At 40.6% G+C, this 18,085-nt stretch overlaps 1 protein-coding gene across 3 annotated transcripts in view; it reads left to right on the top strand.

Annotated features, from left to right (window-relative positions):
• NELL1 (neural EGFL like 1) overlaps positions 1 to 18,085 on the top strand; it is a 474,045-nt gene that overhangs the window by 24,777 nt on the left and 431,183 nt on the right. For all 3 annotated transcript variants that reach the window (XM_075188423.1, XM_075188424.1, XM_075188425.1), the window contains exon 2: positions 6,419 to 6,547. In XM_075188423.1, coding sequence (XP_075044524.1) covers positions 6,419 to 6,547 — 129 coding nt within the window. The remainder of the gene's footprint in view (positions 1 to 6,418; positions 6,548 to 18,085) is intronic.

The following is an 18,085-nucleotide window of genomic DNA, read 5'->3' as shown; positions in this document are numbered from 1 at the left end:
CGTCTGTCCGCTCCTCCTCTCCACCGTTCACCTATCAAGTCATAGTCAGTTGTGTTATTGGACATGATTTGCGTTCACTGGCGTAAGGTCTGTTTCAGATCAAGCACAGAGAAATTTCACGGAAGATACTGCACACAAATGACTGACGTCTGAGCATTAATCTGGTCCAGCGTGCGCAGGACCTCACTATAAAGCCTAACTTAGTTCTCATTAGATCGCTTGCTGATAGTTAGACAGTGAATTGGGTGGAGAAAGTGAAGTTTGCGTGTGACTGTTACGTTAAGAGTAATGAAGAGTATTTCCTGCTTTTTTGAACTTTGCTTTAGAAGATAAATATTAATAAGAATAAATAATTTGCCTTTTAATATATCCTAGTAGATGGGATGATTTGAGTGTGTGAATTGAAACGCGGGTATCTCAATATATATCCATTTCAAAACACAGGCGCATTCTGCGTTAGGCGTACAGATGCGACTTGACCGTATTAGTAGACAACTCGTTGTCCTATTAGTACACAATTAAATAATATAATAAAGTGTTGGCTACACAAGTGAGAATAGTTTTATTGACGGTGTTATTAATAGTCTTAGAATTGCTTAACCAGTGTGTTGATAAACACTCTCTCGCCCTCTCGCTTATGCTATGACCTCTCTCCTGTGAGTGACCACGGTGGCCCTTGGCATCTTTCTCTCATTCTGGACCAGCCATCCTTCTTTTGTGGAAACCCCAGGTGCTATATTTTACTAAACTGCGGGTTTGGAAAAGGGGAGATGTTGCCTATAGCAACCAATCAGATCCTAGCTTTCATTTATTTAGTGCATTCTACAAAATGACAGCTAGAATCTGATTGGCTGCTATAGGCAACATCTCCACTTTTTCAAACCCGCAGTTTAGTAAATATTCTCCCCAGTCTCTTGTGAACTGGAGTCCTGCCATCACATTGACCACGTCCCCAAAAGGTATTCTGGTCAGGCCTCCTAAAGTCATTATACCTCTCTGCCCCCATCCCCAGGGACCACAAATGCCTCATTGCTCTATGTAACAAGGGGAGAGGGCTTTCAGCAGGGGCCTTTAAATATGGCATCCGACATATAGTCTATGCAGCTTTGAGGTAAGCTGGAGGACACAAGAGTAACTTTTAGTTCCTCTACAAAATATTTCCAGGGTTACAATCCTTTCAGTGAAGATAATTGTGTTGCTGTGAATGTCTGCTACATTAAGACTTTATAAATTACACATGTCATTATAAATGCATTACAGTACACTACATAATATTGGCAGCGAGAGCGACTCGACATCTATATCTGACACACATTGTGTTTATTGCCGTTCAAGTGCGACTCCGTCCTTGCCCTAGAAATCTGATCTAGTTTTTTTTTTTGAATACCAATGAGCCGCTGTGTCTTCCTCATCTCACCGGCTGACCGGGCACCCACTTTCCGTGCGTTGGTCCCTGGTGCCATCTGTATGTCATCAATAATTTAGATGATGAAATCTAGGTTGGGCCTTTGAAGCAATTATAGACATGGCAAATACCACTGTGCTCTACATACTACCAGCAAAGAGGGAATTGTTTCCCCCGTGGAGTCATTTTGTAGATGTTGAATATATAATATAAATTCTCCGCTCACATGCTGTTCAGGAGGGTGGGAGATGAATTCTGTTTGAATAATTTTCTTTCTGAAAAATCAGAGAGACGGATTAAGATCTCGCAGCTTTTCTGCCTATAATTAAAGCCACTATTGCTTTTATCTCTTTATAATGAATTGGTGGCGTCACCTTGATTATTGAATAACTCTATGGCGTTGTAATATACTGTACTTGGGGCAGAGGTAAGGGGATGTGGTGGTTTCTGCAGTCTGTTTTTTAAGTGAATTTTCTTCTCTTTGTTTGATGGAAGAGCTGTCAGTCTCTCAATTAAATGAGTCTCAAAGACTATTTCATGGCTGTTTATTGAAGGACAAATACATTTTGCTGTTTAAAAAGCGACATGAACTCTGCACACATATATATATATATATATATATATTTTTTTTATCCGTTTCTTCAAACTACTAATAGGATTACTTGTTAGAATTGTAATTTTCCTGCTGCCTCAAGGTTAAAACGAAGCTGAATAAATGTAATTATTCATTTGTTAGGGCAGAGGTGCCCAGCCTGTGGGAAGGGTTCTAGAATCCTGTTTTAGCGTACCCCATTTGTCAAGTACACCTGTATTCATTGTTTGGTTTGTACCCTATATAGGGGGGGGGGGGATGTCACCTATATGTCCTTTTTTTTGTTTCATTCCTAGCAGGGGAGGGCTGGCACAATTTAGCCTGTGGGGGGAGGAGGGGGGATGGTGCAAGACTCAGCAGCCTATTAGGAACATTTTATTAACCCTGTCACTGCTATGGGGCATGCTCCAGGTGTCCATTGTTCCAATTTTTTGGGGGTGCTGAGAATGAGTTTGTTTTCTTGTTCTATTCTATCCATTATAATAATTTATTAATATTATTATTATGTCTGTTACCACAGGCGAGTAAATCACCTTTTTTTACTTATGGGCATCACATGGGTGGAAAAAATGCTTGCAAAATAAAGCAATTCTTTATTCTTGCAACTCTCTTGACATGAATTTATCGCACAAAATATGTACATCTAATCCTGCAATTTTGTAAAGTTTCTAAGGATAGCCAATGTGTAAATTTATTGAAGGTCCTTATTGATACTTGGCATAGCTAAAACTGCTGTTTGAATCATCTTAAAGCCTATGTTATTGCATTCTAATATATATACCTATGTTAGAGCATGTAACCCCATACTCTAACACTAGGGGAGCTGTGGCACAGAGCTGACCCAGAGCCTCTCCTTCCTGAGATAAAGTCAGGTGGTTAGTAATGTATTATAACCAAAAGGCCACTAGCCAAATCCAACTAGTTGCTGGGGCGTTGACTACATGTGACTCTTTTGTATCATTTTATTAAACATGCAATTTGAGGCTGTGGTGCAGATTTAATAAGCCCTCGATGAATGTACGACATCCTGCTATGATTTGACCTTCGTTTGTGGTGCCTACTGAATTTTCAAAGTCCTTTTTTAAGTAGCTCTTTACCCCACCCAATTAATCTCACTGAGGGTCTAGTGGACAAATCCGCCTGCAGTCTCTCTCTGTCTTCATCTGCAACACATCTCGTCTTACAATGTCCATCAGTACCCGATGCTGGATTTATACGTAGTGTAATTATAACCAACCGATAATTGTATCTTAGTGAATATTTATTATCTTTCCGAGATATTCATTGGATTGATAATAATCATAATGTAAATATGTATGCTCTATTTCTTGTAAAATGCTTTGTAACATTCCCATATGCTTTGCCCCTCAATTATCCCGATGTTTGTGGCTATGCTGATGAAATTAAAATTTATTTATTTTTTTGCTTTTATATAGCACCAACATTTCCTGTAGCACTGTACAATCTTTGTTTATTCGCGTCAGTCCCCGCTCCAATAGAGTGAACAATCATCATCACCATTTATTTATATAGCACCACTAATTCTGCAGCGCTGTACAGAGAACTCGCTCACATCAGTCCCTGCCCCATTGGAGCTTATAGTCTAAATTCCCTAACATACACATACACACACACAAACACACAAACACAGACTAGGGTCAATTTGTTAGCAGCCAATTAACCTACCAGTATGTTTTTGGAGTGTGGGAGGAAACCAGAGCACCTGTAGGAAACCCACGCAAACACATTCTAGAATAATCTATCCATCTTTTTGTTACTAAGTAGCATACCATTTTATTTTGCATGCAAAGGACTGATCTTATAGGCTGATTTTTTTGATTATTATTCCTAGTGATAGGCTCCATTCTCGTGAATATTGGTTCAGCTACTAAAATTTATACTGTTGGTCAGTATTGGGATCCTCTTGTTCTAAGCAACTTGTTTAGTCTCAGACAAAATTTGCTTTACGTTTTCTATCAGAAAACTAGACATGGTTATTATATAGTTTCCATTATTTGTTTTCTGTTTTGTTTGTTTTTTTTTTTTTTTTATTAATGGTGTTTGTTTCATAGTTTTGTACTTCTAGAATTTGCTTTTATTCTAATTGGATTGATCATTGAATTTTTCTAGCCGCGCTTCGTTGATGTGATCAGACGCATAATTGCAGTTGGAGTTCATTGTACCTCATCGCCCTGCAGAGCAATTACCGGCTTGTATTCAAGTTAACGAACGCACAAATATACAGTACAAAGAGGCTGTTGTCTTGATCCTGTATAGAGAGATAATAGTGTAATCTCATTTTTAATATACAAGAACTCCAATATTATATATATACTTTTAAATGCCAGCGTATGTGTAACTGTATGGGTAGTATGGGCTGTATGGGTAGGTGACTGACGTTTCCTCTCTTCTACTGTTTACCTTTAGCTCTCTGTTCAGATATACAGAGATTTAATACCGTCTTGTCCTTTTGATCCATCCACTTTCTCTGATACAATTGATTACTAATCGCTGTGCGTTTTACACTTCATCGAACATCACGTTGCCACCTTCAGTTGCAACCGTGACGGCACGTTAGAAGCGACGTACCCTGAATGTCTCTAAATGGCCAGTGTCATGCCTATTGTTCTCACAGAAGGTAGAACTGTTGGGAAAAAAATAAAAACGGGCTCCAAAAAAATCAGGCCTTTGAAACGCTCGAGAGAGGCGGCTAAGCTGCCATGAAAACGTCACCGGGAGAGATGGAAACGGCGAATAATGCCAAGAGAGGCTCCGAAGACTCTTCCAAGAAGAAAAGATCAGACAAAGCAGAAAACAGTAATATAGATATTTAACCGCGTAACTGCTGGAGACGGGGAATAATCCTCCCAGCTGTCTTGGAATTCGTTCTTCCAGAGCAGTGAAGAAGTCATTATTGACTCCTAGGTAAAATTTCACCGCGCATTGTGTCCTTACTCAGCATCACTTTAGAGGTAATGAGTGCAGGTGCCTCTAATTAGTCAGCCAGCTACATGTAATTAGGCAGAGAAGAAAACTCCAGACATCTGCTTGGTTGCATATTCATTGCATTGACTTGCGTCTCTCCATCGCAGAGCTGAAGCTCTTCCCAACGTTTTGTTCTCCGATTTATTTACACTGTGTCTTTGAGGTTACCTGAAAAGTGCTGAAATAAAGCTGGTTTCAATAGGTACCCTGGAACGGTCATAAATTCATATGGAAAAGATTCCCCCTCTAATTTTACTTGGGCATGTTTATTTGTATCATGACCCCATCCATGTACAGCGTTACATCATATATATTGTAACAAAGGAAGGCATTTAGCTGGCAATATGCAGAGAAAGCATTCCAGCAGAGTAACACATTTGTGCAGCAATGCATCTAGTTTAAAGATAAACAGGTGGAAGACATATGTGTGATAAATAAGTTATATTTTTTTATCTAACTTGCATAGTTTGGAAGTGTGTTTTCCCACAGCAGACTGACAGGGAGGGCCTAGAGTCAGGGCAAACAGAGCAGCTGATGAGAGTTCCCTGGGAAGGTGGGAGTGTCATCTGCCCATCAAGCTAGGGCTGTGGGAGGAGTGTCAGGTATGAAAACCTGTTTCACTGTTCAGTGTGACCAATGCTGGAAAAGCTGGCTGGTTGTTAGAGAGCTGGTCTATATTTTGCTAGTGCATAGGGTCACAAGAAAGTGTGTGGAATATTTATGGTGTCAAATACTGTACTATTCTGACATTAAAATCAAATCAATATGCAAGAAATTGAGATATATATATATATATATATATATATATATATATATATATATATATATGTTGTGTCAACATCTCAGTCAAGCCCCTTATTTAAGATTTTGCATTCCAAATTTTCATGTATATTTAGTAATTAAGTAGTGTATTGTAATTGTATTACCTGTTTGATGTTTTAACATAATATTTGGAATTTTGCTATTTGGGGATTAGACGTTATTTTTGGCTATTAGACTTACCCCTTGCTGTTTAAATGTTTACTTTCCTCTACAATCACTTAACTTTTACACATCTGTCAAAGAGAGACCCAATTTAATGGTTTGTGAAAATTTATATGTGGTAATAAAAAAAAAAAAAAAGCTATATATGGATGTGATTTAATAATGAATTGCGTAGTAATTCCCATAAGATGTGTTTAATAATGTATGGGCAAAGAAAATATGTATCATTTTACCATTGTAATGTTTCCATTTATATAACCTAGAAACATGCCACTGCAAAATACGACTAGATTGACCACACGATCAACTCGCCCAAGCAATGCCCTGATTTACTAGACCAATAAGTTACAATGCTTCGCCCCCAGATGACTAATCTCTGGGAATTTTGGATGCTGTTGAGAGTTACGTCTTTTATGAACGTTCTAATGTCTCCATGTTTCTTTAAATTGCAGTGATTGGGTTTGGAACGGACTCTGATTTACAAATTGATATTATTTCGGAACTAGAACTTGAGAACAGTACGAGGGGAATCACACAAGTGTTTGGAGCTCACAATGGCAGTAAAGCATTCTTATTTCAAGGTAAGTGTTTAATATTGTTGTTATAGAGGCAATTATACTTTTATATATAAAACAGTTTTTTCATTTGTTGTCCAAAATAGAAAGTTACATAACAAAAAATGTGATACTTCATTTTTTTACTTTTACTGTTTTGTTACGACTCCTCTCGTTTGTTTTGCAGAGTTTTTTTTTAAGTAATGTTTAAAGCTATTTCATGGATTTAAAGTGAACCAATAACGGCACTCCTAAATTTCAGCTGTTGGTTACTTTTGCTCTGTTATGACAGTGTAACAATCTTTCCCTCACTGTTCCGGAATGTCATTCCATATTATATGTGTAATTTCCCATTTTCATGAGTTTATTGCCTATAAATAGGACTTTTCTGGTGTTTGAATTCCACATGGAATAAAAATAATGGGTGGAATTCAACCCCGAATGCACCAAGCCAAACTTCACTGGCGAAACGCGCACGGTTTTGAAAAATTTCTTTCACCTCCGCTCTGCAATATTACATTTCTTTTGAATATTTTCTGAAACTAGGTAAAATAAAGCTGTCATGTGCCACGTTGCCTCCATGAGGTATATTTAATTTCACAATGGCATTCAGCGCTGAGTGAAATATGTAATTGTATTTTAGGCTTTCTGCTGTCCAGTTGAAGCCAGCAGTCTATTATTATACTTGCGTTCCGGTGGGGATTACTGTCGAGAGATGCTTGGAGAGTTGCTTATATTTGGTGAAACTTATGTCTGCTCTGAAGTCTCTCTTAAAAGTAAAGAGGTTTCCATGACGCGCGGGTGTGAATTTCTGATTTACAATCGGAGTATTTTTACTATTTACCCCACACGTTATCTGAAATTGCAATTTAATTGTATTTCCTTGTAAACATTAAACGCGTATCCAAGACTTCGCCCGCGCTGCCCCCCTCCACTGGAACAAGCTCCCTCCCTCTATCAGAACTTCCCCTGATCTGTCCAGTTTCAAACGGGCTCTAAAAACTCACCTTTTTCTTAAAGCCTTCCAGTCTCCCACTTAATTTCCTAACTTACCTTCTACCTCTTCCCCTTCATTCCCTTTTCCTTATCTCTCCCTCTCTCCCGCGTGTCTCTCTGTCTGTCTACCCCACCCCTTAGATTGTACGCTCCTCTGAGCAGGGTCATCTCTCCTCCTGTCCTCACCACTCTTAACTCGGCTCTCCAGCTACCTAGCCCTCCTCCTCGAGGACCCTCTTCCCCCCCCCGTCCCCTCTCACTCCTTCCTCTCCCCTCTGGGGGTTTCCCTGTCATCCGTGCCCTCCCCCTTCCCCTCGCCCCTCTAGCTGTGCTTTGAGCTCACCGAGTTACTGTGCTTATTGTTTACTGTACTGTACTGTCTCCCCTTGTATTGTAACTTTGTTTGTCCCTGTACGGCGCTACGGACACCTAGTGGCGCCCTATAAATAAAAATTAATAATAATAATAATTAAACGTATGTATGATCATATCCAGAGACTTATCTATATCGAGGCTCATAGGGCACCTACCTGTAAGGATAGAAGTCCGTTGCCCATACTAGCCCTGTTGGGGGTCTAAACAATACTATATTGAACTCTTAACTTGATATTGGGCTTCTTTATTGATGGAATATACAGATTTAGCCTTAAATGTACCATACACTAAGGAATCTCTAACCAGATTGCTCTTCTATTCGTTCCTGGCCCAAGGAACCTCCCTAGGTTGTCTTGTGGCCCAACTAGGCTTTGCCATTATTGTAAACTTCACTATTGTCAATTTCTATCTACATATGGTCATTTTGGCTTTAACATTGGTCATTTTCTTTAAAGCTCCGTCCACATTGGCAATCACCCCACTATTTAATCTCTAACTTTCCTAATAACTCCACCCATAGGGGCATGGTCAATGACGATATATAGGGCTACGTCTGTCCTTTTATTCTTCATTATATAGCGGTTAATGAATAAAATGCTAACTCTGTAGTTGAAGATTAATGAGTCTGTTGAGATGGACGTTTTGTGGACTGGCCCAATATTAAGGGAATGCAACAGTACTCCAAAAAAAATCACTAATAACATCATAGAGTCCTGATTAATTTTAATAAGACCCTAGATCTTGGTGAATTGATAGGCTGCATTCCCATAGCTTTTGGGCCAGTCCACAAAATTTCTGCCTACACGGTCTGTAAGGAATTTGCTCTTTTAAGAATAAGCCTCTGACAATTTTGGACTTTTTATTTGATAATGACATAAAAAAAAAAGTCAGAATAAGCCAGTTCGGTGAAAGCAAGCTTGGAATTCTCTAATGGTTTGGACATCAAGCTACCTATGTACACGGAACATTGTTTTTGTTTGTTTTATCAAATTAGCATATACATATCCTCAGCAATTTTTTATAATGGTATTCAAATAATATTTTTCTTCACATAAGTTTTCAATAAATATACAAATCTGGTAAGGAATTATTGTAGGTGTACATCGGCCATAGACCGTTCTTAGTAAAGTGTGAGGTTGACCATTCATTGGAGTTTCTGTCCATTCAGCCAAACGTGGGGTCAAACTTTGCTGAAAAGTCAGATTACAAGCTACAACCAATATCTCACTAAAGTTATGTGTCCTAAAGAATCTATAGTAAAATTAAAGTGCGTTACATTTATTGATAAATTGCCAGATTAGTCATTGATCATTATCTATCAGTATCTGCTTTCCAGGTAGGATATTGAACCGTGAGATGTCTTTCGTTGAGCCACAGCTGTATTTTGTAGTTTGCAAGATGTACTTAAGGTTGAAGGTTGTATCTCCATGATAACTTGTAAATGCTTTATTCTAGTCCTCTTACTGCAAGGCCTTCACTGTGATTAATGGTAAACAAACTCCACAAAACCGGAGGGAAGGTCCTGGCGGCGGCTGGGAAGAAATAACTAGTGTGTGTGCCCTCTAATGTGTCAGTCAGAATGCATGTGCAGTAATTGGTAATAATTTCGCAGGCATTACATTCATCTCTCTTCTCTCTGGCACTTTAAAGACAAGCCAATGACAAGCAGTAACCATCAATTATTTATTAAAACTATATACTTCAAACTTCCTTTATCTCACAATGCCTGGCCGCTGACATATTTTCTTTAGATCAAGATGTAATGATGTAGCAAATTAGTTGTTATAGCAATGCATAGCTTTATAGGGCAACTGTCATTAGTGTTTTTTATCGTTATTATTAATATTATTATTATGCTTTATTTATCTACCGCCAATATATTATACAGCGCAACCTGAGAATTGCAAACACTGCTAATTTCCGTAGCTCAGACATACAAACAGCGACATCGGGGTCAAGTTTAGCAATAGGCTCCTATGAAGTGAAAGAAGTTTTGACTTTCGGACCCCAAGAGGGGCGTGGTTGATATGGCTTGGGTAAAATGTTGAGGTAGATAGTAGGCGTGTCTTTGACAACATGGGGGAGTGGCTTGGCATGACTTTGAAGGAACAGAACTTATACAATATTGTCTACTTTTCATACGGGGGGGGGGGATGTATGAAAATAAGAGGTGATTGATACTTGAGGACACCATCCACATCATCACGTAGGTGGAGTAAAACGTGATTCAAATTAATTTAATTTAATCACATCCCCACGTCATTCACATCCTCAAACCCGTGTATCCGGATGCTTCGCACTCGGGCCAAGCAAAATAATTTGGTGTGTATGGGCAGCTTTAATTAATTGTCTGTAACCTTGCATGCTGTCAGCCTGTTATCAGTCATATTTATTTTGAGATTACCTGCAATGTCCTTCAGTGTTTAAGCCAGGAGTATGGTGTGCATAGGAAAAATACTTCCCTCATGATGAAAACTTTTTCTGCAATATTTTCAACTCTCAGATCGTTTTGGTTATATTTAATTGTGGATGTTATTCAGTGGAACGCTATATGGGAAAATTCACATATTGTAGTAAAGCTTTGTTGCTACACGACCCAATCTGTGTGGAGCACAGTATCTCCATAAAAAGATTGATGATGTAATTTAATGTTCGCCTTCATGTGTATAGACCATACCTGCCAAACTTTTCCTCATTGGCTTCAGGGAGATCCCGGGGGAGAGGCTTGACAAATCGCATCATTTTGGCACTGCCCGCTAAACGATTGTCACAATTTTGGCCAATTACAACAGGGGGCGTGGCTAAGATGACGCAATATTTGCCTCATTAAGCTCCGCCCTCACCACTTATCTATTGCGGGGGTGAGAAATGGGAGGTTGCCCTGCTCTCCCGGGAGCCCGGGAGGTCTCCCAGAAATGTGGGAGTCTCCTGGAAGGCAACTATGCATTAAAGAAAAGCAGCTAAAGATCTCTAGAGACTGAAGTATCTTTTACATTTCTGTCTCCATTACTGAAGTCATGTTGTCTTACCTGTCAGTCTTTGATTAAACCTTGGTCTCCGTGAAAATTGCCACCTCCATAGGGATCAATACATGGACATAGGACACAATTTCTGAACTGTGTCATCATGCCACAGATGGCGAATCCAACCACGTCTTGTACTGGCTCAGCATCAGGGAGAATGCCAGACTCTTCAGTGAGTGAGGGAGATCACCCCTATTTCAGGGAGTCTCCCTGACATTCAGGGAGAGTTGACAAGTATGGTATAGACCAGAAGGCGAGATATACAGGTTCCAGTATTCTGGGCTCTAGATAGGAGACTAGGTTGCCTAATGGGTAGTTCAGCTCTACGGCCATTCAGTGCCAAGTAGATCAGCATAGGTATTCAAAAGCACCAGACAGGAGACGCTTTACTGTTTCTTTATTTAAACCTTATTTTCAGCTTATGTTTTTATTTAACAAAGCAGGGGCGTACAGTCTGGGTGATACAGAGCAGGGATGTTCAGTTTCTATGCTTCAAATTTGAATTTTATTTTTTTAGTAAAGGTTAAAATCTATATTCAGCGAGGCAAAATAAACCCTGTTCTAATTGGCTTCTAATATATTGTAATCTTCCAGCGAGTCTTCTTGTCTAATGAGTACGCACCGGGCAGGTGTCGCAACGGGTTTCCGGTTGGATGGACGGCATTAAATATTTTTACTAATGCAGTGCCGTTAAAATTGTGTCTTCTTGCATAAAAACAGAGTTGGCAGTAGAGCAGCGAGTGGCAGCTCAGTGGGAGCGTACATGGCACTTTATAATCCCTCCGTATAACAATGACAAATAATAGGATAATTGCGCTGCGATACAGCACCCAGCCTCACGTCTAGGCCACGTTATTGATCAGGGCGACATCGGAGTGACAGCATGTCATCGTCGTGCGCTTGACGCACACCGGGCTAATCGGATCTGTGGTTTCACACATTGTCCAATAACCACAGTTGAATATTTTTTTTTTTTATTTTTTTTTTTTTAATCCATTCAGCATAGCAGTTGGAAAAGCCAAAATCTGAGTATAATCACAGTAAGCAAATGAGCCGTCATCATCATCACCATTTATTTATATAGCGCCCCCAATTCCGCAGCGCTGTACAGAGAACTCACTCACACCAGTCCCTACCCCATTGGAGCTTAGAGTCTAAATTCCCGAATATATACACTCAGACACTGACAGACAGAGCGAGATTAGGGTCAATTTTAATATCAGCCAATTAACCTACCAGTATGTTTTTGGAGTGTGGGAGAAAACTGGAGCACCCGGAGGAAACCCACGCAAACACAGGGAGAACATACAAACTCCACACGGATAAGGCCATGGTCAGGAATCGAACTCATGAGCCAAGCACTGTAAGGCAGCATTGTTAACTACCGAGCCACCGTGCTGCACGCTTAGCAGAGTCAGGTTAGCAGGTATGTTGCCAACATACTGTGTAACTATAAATCCTTGGAAACTTTCACATTAATTAAACTTTAAACCAAATGTTGCGTACTGTTTTTGCACTTGTATTATGAAAATAACTAGGATCTGTTCAGTTGCTATAGGCAACATCTCTACTTTTACTTTTTAGGTTTGATAAATCTACCCCCCCCCCCCTCCCCATGTCTCTTTTCTACAGTTTAGCCAGGGTCTGAGCACCTTCTTGTTCTAATTTTCCTTCTCATCCAAGTACCCCAGTTTTGAAGATGGTAGGGATAGAATAACCTGTAGCCAATCAAGTTATCGGGATGTTCACAGCAGCACATAATATTTAAGGAAATGATCTTGTGGGAGGCAGTGGCCTTTCCCACTCATATCCAGATCTGTCCTTACAAAAAATACATAACAGCAGATGTGAGGAGGGAACAGAGACAAGAAAGAGATGACCAACTTGAGCCTTGGATATTGGAAGTAGCAGGATCTCCCAACAGCACAAAGTACTGGCTTCTGTAAGAATGATGCAGGGTGGCTGTAGTGTTAAACACACCTTTTTATATAAAATGGAATACATAAATATTATATTCTGTGTTTTTTGTGAATTTTTTGGCCAGCACTTTTGCACATTAGTTAGCATTGCTATCTCGCAGAGTTGGGGTCATGGGTTATGCAGGTAGGTTTGCCTCGTGTTTGCATGAGTTCCCTCCAGATACACCGGTTTCCTTCCACACTCCAAAGAAATATTAGTATTGACTAAATTAACTTTAAGGTGTGTGTCCATGTGGAAGGCAATATAGATTGTAAGCTCCTCTGGGGGGCTGATGTCAATGATTAAATACTGTCTGTAAATCGCTGAGTAAAACGTAGGCGCTATATAATTTACTGTTAGTAAATAAATATGTTCACAGTGGAATTGATGAAATATGGTAGGTAAAGAGGGCGCATCAAATTTCCTAAAGACAAGGTCATAAAACAACTCCCTTGTTTCAGGTGCAACCTTACAGTAAATTCTAATTTGCAGAATACAAATATTCACCAAGACAAACTTTCAGGGACCAATCGTCAGAACCTGGTGCTTTGACAATGAGTGCTTCTAATACGGTACATTCTACACGGGGTGGGTTTTTATTAATGATGTTCTGCCGGAGTGTAGAAAGATACTGATGTTAATTAGTGGTAATGGGGAGAAGACGCTCAATCCTGATAGGTGTCGGCCGTGTACATTTTAAAGCTCATTAAAGGGTAATTTAAACTGAGGATAATTATCAAATATATGAGGATTGTTTGTTGAATACAGCTGAAATGGAGAGGTGCTCACCAAGCCTTTATAGTAATTAGATAGAAAATATCTGATTTTAAAATAGTGGTTAATATTCACTTTATTTTTCAGAAACAGAGGTTTGGGTATCTGCATTACTATAGGACATGTGTAAGGTGGTAGCTTAGATATGGGAGAAGTGGGGGGTGGGGGGTCCAACCCTTCCGATTGTTGTTATACAAAGGTATTCCCAAGGCCCCAGTTAGTGTGTTGCAGTTATTGGGCGACAATCTGAATCCCAGACATGGGACTAATAAACAATTACTGCTGCCAAGCACTCTTGCATACCCACATCCAACGTTACCAGTTTGAAAATAGGATGCTCTAGGGCGTGTGCCCCATATGGTTAAGCTCAAGGTCCCAACTCATTCTATCCAATAATATGAGACCAACCTGTCTGGTGTGGGACTGTCAGTGGTTAAATCACATTTTCTGCACTTTCTGCATCTGTTTTTGCGATGCACTGAAGCACCGCATGGTGGTTTGAGTTACGATTTGAGATTTGGTCCTTCTATAGCCGACTTAAAGATGTTTTATAGAGCGAAAAATTGTAGTTTAAACTGCACCATTGAGGTAGGAAACCTATGGCGGTAGAGTGGAGGGGTGGGAACATTCCGCCAGATCAGGATGAAGGTGGGAGTTAGGGGAGATCTCTTGTTAATGTAATCCCTGATATTTAGTGAGAATGATGGTGTCCTTGCACAGCGGGAAGCGAGATCGTAATTATGCAAATCGCACCATAAAGAGCCTACACTGACTGTGCTGGTTACGGATTGATACATTGCTTGATATAGTTAGTGATTCTTATTATAAATTTTGATTATTAGATGCCATAAAGGTTCCGCAGTACATAAAGTGTGGGGCAAAACAGAACACAACGTACAGAGCAGTACAAAGACAAGGTGCAATAAATACAAACTGGGCTGAGAGCAGGTGCACAGGGCAAAGATGTAAAAGTCAGTTCCAGAACAAAGAGAAGATGGAAAGCGATGTAGGGAGTAAACTAAAGGAAACAGACCCTGTGCCCACTAACAGGATCAGGGCAGTGATGGAGGAGCAAAGGCGAGGGAGAAGAGGAGAGACGGGCAGGAGCGGAGTGTGGAGAAGAGAGGCTGAGGAGCCGTAGGCAAAGGCACACAGGAGGAAGAGGACAGGAAGAGAAGGAAGCCCTACTCAAGGTAGCTTACAATCTAGAGGGGAGGGGGAGACTGACAGGAGACAGAGTGGGGAGATAGGGTGAGGGGATTAGACCTCTGAGGGGAGAGATGAACAAGAATAAGTAGGGAGCGGAGGAAGAATGATGGTGCGTGGTAGTATGGTTGGTGAAGGAGGATAGGGAAGAGGAGGGCAGGGGAGAGGTCAGACAGAGGAAGAGTAGATGGATTTTTGAGGGAGTGTTTGAAGATTTTCAGGCTAGGGGATAGCCTGATAGAATGAGTGAGACCGTTCCAGAGAAGGCAGGCAGCACAGGAGAAATCTTGAATATGGGAGGGAGAGGTGGTGACCAGATGGGAGGTGAGGCGGCGGATGTTGGCTGACCGTAGAGGATGAGTGGTGATGAGGTTGGAGAGATAAGGAGCAGTGGATTCGGAGAGATCTTTATAGGTGAGGGTGAGGTCTGAAGGGGGTTCTGCAACAGACGTGGAGCCAATGTAGAGTTTGATAGAGAGGGGAAGTATAATTTAAATTATTAATATAAGTTGACTTCATCTCATTCCAAGACGGTCTCCTAAGGTTCATCCATCTGCTAAGCTAGTAAGTTAGAGGTCGTTATACTTGTGTTCAATTCTGGAGGCCGTATCTCCAGAAGGATATAAATACATTACAGACTGTACAGAGAAGGGCAACTAAAATGGCGCATGGTCTACAGCACAAAACTTACCTGGAAAGACTAAAAGATCTTAATATGTATAGTTTGGAGCAGAGAAGGGAACGGGGGAACATGATAGAATCTTTCATATCTATCCAGGGTTATAACAAGGTGCAGGAGGGAAACATTCTACAAAGGAAGAGAAGTATTAGAACACGAGGACATGTACTGGCACTGGGGGGAAGAGAAGTATTAGACCATGAGGACATGTACTGACACTGGGGGGAAGAGAAGTATTAGAACACGAGGACATGCACTGACACTGGGGGGAAGAGAAGTACTAGAACACGAGGACATGTACTGACACTGGGGGGAAGAGAAGTATTAGAACACGAGGACATGTACTGACACTGGGGGGAAGAGAAGTACTAGAACACGAGGACATATACTGACACTGGGGGGAAGAGAAGTATTAGAACACGAGGACATGTACTGACACTGGGGGGAAGAGAAGTATTAGAACACGAGGACATATACTGACACTGGGGGGAAGAGAAGTACTAGAACACGAGGACATGTACTGACACTGGGGGGAAGAGAAGTATTAGAGCACGAGGACATGTACTGACACTGGGGGGAAGTAGGTTCAGAGGGAATGTGAGGAAAAACTGCTGCACAGAAAGGGTAGTGGATGAGTGGAATATCCTCCCATTAGAGGTGGTAGAGGCTAATACAGTAGAGCAATTTAAACATGCTTGGGATAGACATAAGGATACCCTTACAAAGAACTAAGGATCAAATAGGGTTGGAGGTCAGCATAGGTTAAAGAATGGTCAGACTAGATGGGCCAAGCGGTTCTTATCTGCCGTCAAATTCTGTCAATCTGCGTTTTGTAGATTCCTAGAGATGATCTGGCTATAATCTTTCACATATCATTTACTGTCTTACAGCTAGGTATATTCCATATTGGGGAAAGCCTACCCCAAATCTCAGACCAGCGGTCAAAGCGTGCCACATGTCAGTGACTGGGTGTTTAACGATGTTCTGATATCGTCAATTTTAGGAATCCAGTGAGCACTACTACTATCCTGTCACTGTAGAGTAAAATTACACCTGTCATTTCCTGCAAATGCATCTCCCCATGTTGTAGTCTGTGTTCGGTTCTGTAGGCTATTGTGTCTTCAGTGGAAGTAAAAGATGGGACTTTATTATGTCCCCAAAGTCTACAAGGTTCCTTTTCCTCCTTTTAAGATCTTCAGGGTCTATTGATGATGGTGGTAGATTCATATCTGCGGGGGTATACTCTGTTACCCTTTTGTAGTGTGATGGAAGGATTCATGCTGGCTGATCTTTGCACTGTAATACAGTTGTGTTATAATTACCTGGTGTGGTGACTTCCACCTTGGCTCTGCGGGTGTACTTTGATCAGAGCCCAGAAGGTTATGGCAGAGATGCTGAGAGATCTGCCGCTTGGCATACACTGCCTGCTTTTGGAGTACAAAGTGTTTCGGTCTTTTGCATTAGTCAGCAGAAATTCATCCATTAGGGAGAAGTTAGTTTTACCCCCCCAGCAATACATAAGTCTGTCCATCTTTATACCGGTGGAGAATAATCCTGCTATAGAGTGTTTCTCATTGTCACGAGAGCTAAGGATGAGGCTTCAGGACATTTAAAATCCGTCTACACGCCTATTTCAGCATTTTTTTTCTTTCTTCAGAGCTCCGTTTGTTTTCCCTACTTTCCAGCAAGTTTGTGGATGAAGGTTGAAAGGCTGCATGTCCACGGATTTATTTCTAATGCTGTACAAATCTGTGAAATCTCCTCTATGTCCACTAATAAATGGAAAGTGCTCAAATCTTACTTACAAATTGCTTCAGTGGTTTATTTACCACTCTCCGCACCCACACTTTGCACGTGGATGTGTCTCTATCCAGCTGCTAAACAAATTGATAACCAGAATCTACAAAATATGATGTCATTTCTTCATTTGTATAAAATAAATTTCTATGTATTAAAAAAAAAAAAAAACAAGCCCTTAGCATAGGGACATTAGTAAAATGTAGTTGGTACAGGCTTATCCACATTGTACTGTGGACAACAAGCACATGGTAATGTGTAATAGGAGACCCTACCTGATATTGTGGTGCTCGCCTTACGCCACCCAATCGTGAACAGATAGGAAGCGCTTGGCAGCCACAGCTTTGTCAGTTGAGCGTCTCCAGATATTATCTTTGTCTGCAGTACACAAAGATTTAATCCCTGTTCCTTCTCCTGCTCTGGAGTGGTATAATGAAGTTGTGATGAGATAGATCTGAGATTGTCTCTGTGCATGATCGGTGTTGTGTCCTTGCAGAGCGGAGGTTTAGCCAACTGATGGGCTCTGTAATTACCTAGTGAGACTGGGTCAGGAGAAGTCCGTGTTTGTGTTAGATTTAATGATGGCTGTGTTTGGGAGCTGTATGGCATGCAATAATCATTCATTATACAGTATGTGATATTTGTTATTAGGCATAACTTCCTTTCTTTATATAATATATATATACATATACACACTACTCTAAATGCATTCCTGAAGTTAGTATTGCTATTAACATTGTATCCCACAGATAACGG

Source organism: Mixophyes fleayi, chromosome 10 (assembly GCF_038048845.1).
Source record: "Mixophyes fleayi isolate aMixFle1 chromosome 10, aMixFle1.hap1, whole genome shotgun sequence".
Taxonomy (NCBI): Eukaryota; Metazoa; Chordata; class Amphibia; order Anura; family Limnodynastidae; genus Mixophyes; species Mixophyes fleayi.
The sequence above is the reverse complement of the archived record's forward strand: the minus strand, read 5'-3'. Positions and strand labels throughout refer to the sequence as shown.